The 7,500-nt window shown below is 32.7% G+C and overlaps 1 protein-coding gene across 1 annotated transcript in view; it reads left to right on the forward strand.

Moving 5' to 3' along the window:
- Positions 1–169: 169 nt before the first annotated feature.
- LOC119590035 (CBP80/20-dependent translation initiation factor-like) overlaps positions 170–7,500 on the forward strand; it is a 12,547-nt gene continuing 5,216 nt past the window's right edge. The window contains exons 1-5 of the mRNA XM_037938802.1: positions 170–627; positions 4,273–4,359; positions 4,555–4,687; positions 5,535–5,686; positions 6,308–6,414. Coding sequence (XP_037794730.1) covers positions 4,287–4,359; positions 4,555–4,687; positions 5,535–5,686; positions 6,308–6,414 — 465 coding nt within the window. The 5' untranslated portion in view covers positions 170–627; positions 4,273–4,286. The remainder of the gene's footprint in view (positions 628–4,272; positions 4,360–4,554; positions 4,688–5,534; positions 5,687–6,307; positions 6,415–7,500) is intronic.

The following is a 7,500-nucleotide window of genomic DNA, read 5'->3' on the forward strand; positions in this document are numbered from 1 at the left end:
TATGAATGTATCTATCTATCTATCTATCTATCTATCTATATATTATATATTATCTATATCTATCTACTATATATATATATATATATATATATATATATATATATATATATATATATATATATATATATTATATATATATATATATATATAATATATATATATAAATTTCCGTAACCACGAGCATTACCCGAAAAAATCCAAGCACATTTATCAGTTCCTATCTTTCTGAATCTCAATTAGAGCATCTGGAATTCTGTTTCAGAAAAAAGGGCATGCGATATTGGGATTGAGGCAAGAATGGAGCCACTAGGCTTTAAAAAAAGAAAAGAAAAGAAAAGAAAAAAAAGGTATTTGACGTGCCTGAAGCTGATGCCCCGTACTGTATGCAGGAGTATATACCCTAACCCAAAAATATAACACCTCAGCGACCTCAGAATTAGTGGATATTATCACAAAAAAGTGTGATTTTTATTTAGATATAGTAATTGTATTATGTATTAGTTACATAAAGTATACATTTACAGGAGAAGCGGAGCATTAAGTCACGTAAATGAGTTATAATTCCTGAATTCTCGCAGCGGCTGGTCGTAAACACGCTCACACACGCACCGAGAGCAACGAACTACGGTAGGAACCTTTAATGACCTTTTATTTAATTATTTACAAAGTCTCATCGCCAAGGTGGAGCTTTTTCTAATCCACAGACAGAGGTTTTTGGTTTGGCGAGCGTCATGGAAAGTGACAGAGGCCATTTCGCCAGTTTTTTGGAAAAGAAAGGTTGGGAAAGGAAAGTTGAACGACTGGTTTAATTAATGAAAATTGGGACCAGCGAGGATTTTCACGAATGTCTGCACGGCATTTCATGAGGGTCATAGTCTCTCTTAGGTAAATGTGATCCTCTGTTTCCATTCCTTCGTGTATTTTCATCGATATGTGTGAATCTCCATCCAGCCACACCCAGTGCAAAGGAGGTTACAATTATGACATATGGTGATGAGCAATACAGCAAGACGGAGGTGTTTTGTAGTTTTTATGACCTTAGGGAGTTAACGTGGCACTTTTATGATGTACACTGGAATGATTATGTACATATTGTGGTCTTGGAGAATTTAGATAAAACCTACATCCTGTATTGTAATGTTATCAGATTCATATTATGTCATTTGTATTAATTGTTAATTAGCATTGTACATGTACTATGTAACTTCTTTTGGTAAGGCCTAATCCTTTCTGTGATTTAGATACAGACAATTCATATATGTGTGTGTGTGTGTGTTTATTTGTGTGTTTTGCATCTTATATTTTATATGTATAATAATTATATATATTATATGTAATATATATTATATTATATATATATATATATATATGTATATATATATATATATATATATATATATATATATTATTATTATAGGTAAAGTTTTGATAGCGCTTAAAACTGAATAATATATGAAATGATAGAGCAATATATAACTAAGAAATTTTTTATGTACTTCCATCGCACTCAATAACGAAGTTTTTGGGACACGCAAGTGTACAGACCTCAAATATATTATTCATTTATATATATATATATATATATATATATATATATTATATATATATATATATATATATATATGTATATGCAGCATATATGTATATATATAATTTGTATATACATATACATATATTCACACATACATATACATATATGTGTTTATGTTAATATATGTATATATAATGTATGTTCTTTCGTGGATTAAGCATCTTCAGTATAACTGTACACTTATGGTTTCATGTTATATATAATATATATATATATATATATATATATATATATATATATATATATATATATATGTAGTATTTATATGTATATATATTTGTGTATACTAACATACTAAAAATATATAATATAAATATAAATATTATAAACATACACACACACACACACACACACACACACACACACACACACCACACACACACACACATCACACACACAACAACTATCACACACAACACACAACATACCACACACACAGTATTATATATATATATATATATATATATATATATATATATATAATATATATATATTATAATATATATATATAGATATTAGTATATATTGTTTATTTATTTTATATATTTTTTTGTGTATTATTATTATTATATATGTATTTTTCTTATATATATATTATATTATATATATATATAATTATATATATATATCTATTATCAAATACTATTACATAAAACCATCACATCATATAATAACTCACAAAAATATAAAAATATATATATATCATATTAATCTATCATATACTATATAATAATATATATATAATATATAATATATGTATGTATGTGTTGTGTGTGTGTGGTTGTGTGTGTGTGTGTGTGTTTGTGTGTGTGTTTGTGTGTGTGTGTGTGTGTGTGTGTGTGTGTGGTGTGTGTGTGTGTGTGTGTGTGTGTGTGTGTGTGTGTGTGTGGTGTGTGGTGTGTGTCTATACACAAAACAAACAACATAATAATACTATATATAATATATATATATATATATATATATATATATATATTTATATATATATAATATATATATAACACACACACAAACACACACCACACACACACACACACACACCACACAACACACACACACAACACACACATACACACACATCAAATCATGCATACATACAAAATTTTGTGTATATATATATATATATACATATATATATATATATATTATATATATATATATATATATATATATATATATATATATATATATATATATATATATATATATATATCAGTTTGGTTTGTTCTCCATTCCATACTGCCATCTTCCTATCCCTTAGGCTAATTCCCAGCATCAGCCTTTTCATTTCTCTCTGAGCACTTACTAGTCTTCTCTTCAGTAACTTGGTTATACTCCATGTTTCTTATCTATATGTTGTGTGTAAGAGGATACATTGGTTAAAAACTTTTCTTTTTTAACATAATGGCAAGTAACCTTCAAATATATTGCTGTATCTGTTGAAGGCACATCATCCCAGCCAAATCATCCTTTTATTATGTCTTCAGTGGATGTGTTTGTCTGAATGAGTTGCCCTAGGTGTATATCTACTTGTCTATTACTTCTAGTACTTCACCTTGTTTATGTATCTGTTCATTTTGAACCTGACTCTTGAATGTGAATAAATTTTTTTTTTCCACTCATCTTAAGTCCAGCTTTCAGACTTTCTCTGTTCAGATATATATTATATGTTATATATTATTGATTGTTGGAGTTTCATTCCTGACTTACCATAGAGAACAGTATCAGCTGCAAAGATGAGATTGTTTAAATGTTTGTGCCCTATTTTAACCCTTTGGACCAAATAGACCAAAATCCAAGCAATAGGCTTACTCGAGTGGTGAATCTCCCGGGTGCGTGGCTTGTAGGCCCAGCACACACAAAGACTAATCTTTCTCCAAGAGCTTTGTACACTCATGGTTGAGTCATTCTCATTACACTGGCCTTCAGCTGAATATTTCATGACTGCACATTTTTGTCACCCTGGCCCTCATACAAATTTTTCCATGATGGCATGTTCCTGTCATCCAGCTCAGACAGTTTTTTTGTGACGTGAAAGTCATGTCACCTGGATCCAGTGGATTGATACCTTCTCCAATTTAACTTGGATATTTCCTCAAGGCAGTAAACAGGCTTGGTCTTGAAAGTAGAAAGGATTAACTAATATTATTATCAATGAAAGTATCCCATATGAGGTAGAAAAAATATCCCATCGGGGTTTACTTGAAAAATACAAAAGTTAATACCCCTCTCTAAGGAAAATGGCATCATGTGGGTAATTATGAAAAAAAGTGTAGTACTAATATTTTCTTCTAACTTGTAAAGGATGTATTTTGTATTTAGACATGCGTTTGGTATAGAGGATTAATGCAAACTACCATTACTCCCACAGGATCCTGGAATATAATTTTGGTGCTTGCAACTCTCTTTGTAGATTTTGATCTGTAGATATCATTATTTTTGTAAATTGAATCAGAGAAGATAGAAGATTGTTTAATTCACTGTTTGAGCTTTCTGACATATACATCTGATTGAAGATAGAATTTTCTTAAGTAGTTGGATAGTGTGTGGACACTGCTATCCGAGTATAGCAGTATAGACTGTTAAATTTACCCATTTATTATTGATACTCTTCCAAGGCATTGCTGCAAAGTATCTGCATTGTGTATATTCACCATTTGCATTTTTCTTTTCCTTTGCAGATTCAGTATTAAGAATGCCACAGGCTGGAAGAGGTCGCGGAATGACTGTTGGACAAGGAGAAGCACTGCGCAGGCCAGGACCAGTCAGTAAGTCACTGAGATGTTGAACAGTTTTGCTCAGATTTTGATTCATATGAAAGCAGAATGAGGTTAAGAAAGATGGAGAAAGTAGTTATATTTTGATTGATAATATGAATTTACCTGCAGTACCCCCTAGGTAAGGCTAACATGAAGATTAATATTCTTTCAATGTATAAACTAAGCATTTTTTCATATTCACAGATAGTGGTGGTGATACAACCAGAGCCAAGACCATAGTAGAAAGCATCTTGAAAATCAAATCACCAGATGATCTACAACTCCAAGATCTTGCTTCTGAGATTAAATCTACCATGAATGATGAAGAGGAGCTAAAGTGAATATTATTTTCATTAGATCTTTTACACACACACACACACACACACACACACACACACACACACACACACACACACACACACACACACACACACACACACACACACACACACACACACACACAAAGTTAATTACCATAAGGAAATAACATTTTTCTTCATAAATTTTGTTTAGGGTGGTTGTTTGAAGCTGTCAGCATGAAGTTCAAAACATATATAATATTATTTTTTCTTTCTGTCATTCTTTCTTTTTTCTTTTCTTTTTTCTTTTCTTTTTTCTTTTCTCTCTCTCTACCTTTTTTGCTGTAAACAAAGTATTCATTCTGAGTATTTGCAGACCCATCATTATTTCTTTAGCTAGTACAATTAGGGGTAGATGATTTTTAATGCATGTTAGCGACAGTAACTTGTAGTTGGTTCTTGTATTTGTAATCCAACAGTATCTTCCCAGTTTCATGTGTGTGTTTGTGATTTTGAGGACTGTTTCTCATTGTATGTAACTTTTTTGTTCTATAGTTAAAATATAGGGTATATTATTTTTAGCGTTTATGCTAAGATATGAAAACAAAACATGTTATGTTCAACAATATACAAAATCTGCCTCCCCTATACATTGCTTTTGGAATACTTGCTTCTTCTTCTTCCTCTTCTTCTTCTTCCTTTTCTTCTTCTTTTTCTTCTTCTTTCTTGTGATACTCCCAGAATTAGTTAGCTATTTCTAATAGAGCCCAAATTAATTACAAAAATCTGCATAACTGATCCAAACCACCCATTTAGAAATATGCTCATGATTCCAACCTTCAGGTAATTAAGGGTGAAGTATCAAAACATACCAATATTTTGCAGATGGTTTGTGGAGGAATTATGCACCCAAGGTCTCAGCGAGCGCAACTGTGCACCAGTTGCAGCAAAATTATTTGGCTTAATTGCCCAACACCATGCAGGGGAGAGCAAGATTAGGACCTTGTTACTGAGACGTGTCCAGAGTGAATATGCAAGTATGTTTGAATTTGGGTTTGATATAATGAATTTCTTTCGCTCCCCTCCTCTTCTCTCCTCTCCTCTCCTCTCCTCTCCTCTCCTCTTCCCTTCCTCTTTTTCCTCCTTCCTGTCCTCTTCCTTCCTCCTCCTCCTTCGCTCCTCCTCCTCCTCTCTCCTCCTCTCCCTCTCTCCTCTCCTCTCCTCTCCTCTCCTCTCTCTCTTCTTCTCTCTCTTCTCTTCTTATCTCTCTTCTCTCTCTATCTCTTCTCTTCTCTCTCTCTCTCTTCTTCTCCTCTCTCTTCTTTCTCTCTCTCTTTCTCTCTTCTCTCTCTTTCTCTCTTTTCCTCTCCTCTCTTCTCCTCTCTCTCTCTCTCTCTCTTTCTCTCTCTCTCTCTCTCTCTCTCTCTCTCTCTCTCTCTCTCTCTCTCTCTCTCTCTCTCTCTCTCTCTCTCTCTTCTCCTTTCTCTTTCTCTTTCTCTCTCTTTTTCTATCCTTTTTTTTCTTTCTTTCTCTGTCTGCTTTCTTCATCTCTGATCCCCCTTTCAATGGTGTAATTGAAATTACACATATATAACTTATTATATAATTTGATATTTTCTTTGTGCAATTGAGATTATTGAATACTTTTGTTTTACCAGAAAAAGATGAGTTAGCAGTCTCAGATTGGTCACACTTTGTAACCTCTGCGCTGTTCCTTGGTGAGGTCTTCTACCATGTGAAGTCTGAGCAGAATACTCCCTTTAAAGTAAGCTTACCCCATCATTACAAGGTCTATGATTGCATATTCGATTGTTGGCATTTCTGAAAGTTCACTGTATTGGCCTGCTCTTTATTCTTCTCATATATTATGCCTTGAAGACATTTGAATTGGCCACACATGTACCAATTCTTCTGCATGTGTTTTATGTGTTTCATATTCGTTTCAGTTTCGTTTGAGTATTTCTCAGTCCACAGTAAAGCAAGGTGTCAGTGCAATATAAATGTGATGCTAACAGTAACACCAGACACAAAAACTATTCTGTAAGGTTGAATTATCATTTGTAAATGGGAAAATAAGAAAATGTGTTGTTTTACATGTGTATATGTTCTAACATTTTAGCATCTTGTTCTTAGGTTACAAGCTATTACAGATCAGCAAGTACACTTTACAACACAGATGGCACAAACTTAAACATCATTTGTGCACATACACTTAAGACTTACTGTTGTGCATGCACTGCTCCTATGTAGTAACCTGGAAATTGTTGCAACACAGGTTTTCATACAGTAACCAGCACAAAAGTAGTAGAGTTAAAGACAATGGGCTTTTCAAAATATCTCATATTGTGAGAATCCAAGCTTACTGGCCAATGATAATTTTGGCAGAACTTTTGCAGTGATCTGGGCTAGACGGTTTATTAATAATTTCCCGTACATTTGTGATATTTCCAAAAGCCCAACTAAATATGGAATACCTGCATTGCATAACATCAAGTAGAATCCTGTAATACAAGGATAAATGCAATGAAAGCTTAATAGAAAATGTCATACAGTCTCACTTATATATGCAATATTTTTGAGCACTTACAAACACTAATAAGGCATTATTACTTGTCTTTTGTACATTTTTATTATACTTACTGCCATTTACTGCCAGTTTTTGCTCCAGGCATTACAGGAATGGATGGATGTTGAAGATGCACCTATTGTTCTTCATTTGACTGACTGGGAAATTGTGCAAATGGTTGTAAGTCTGTAGCAACAATCAAGTGTAGGCGAGAGTGCTGATGAAAATGAAGCTTAAAGACTCTATTAATAGGTAAATTCAGTTGTGTGGTGAACTGGTTAATTG

This window comes from Penaeus monodon, chromosome 1 (assembly GCF_015228065.2).
Source record: "Penaeus monodon isolate SGIC_2016 chromosome 1, NSTDA_Pmon_1, whole genome shotgun sequence".
In the NCBI taxonomy this organism is placed as follows: domain Eukaryota; kingdom Metazoa; phylum Arthropoda; class Malacostraca; order Decapoda; family Penaeidae; genus Penaeus; species Penaeus monodon.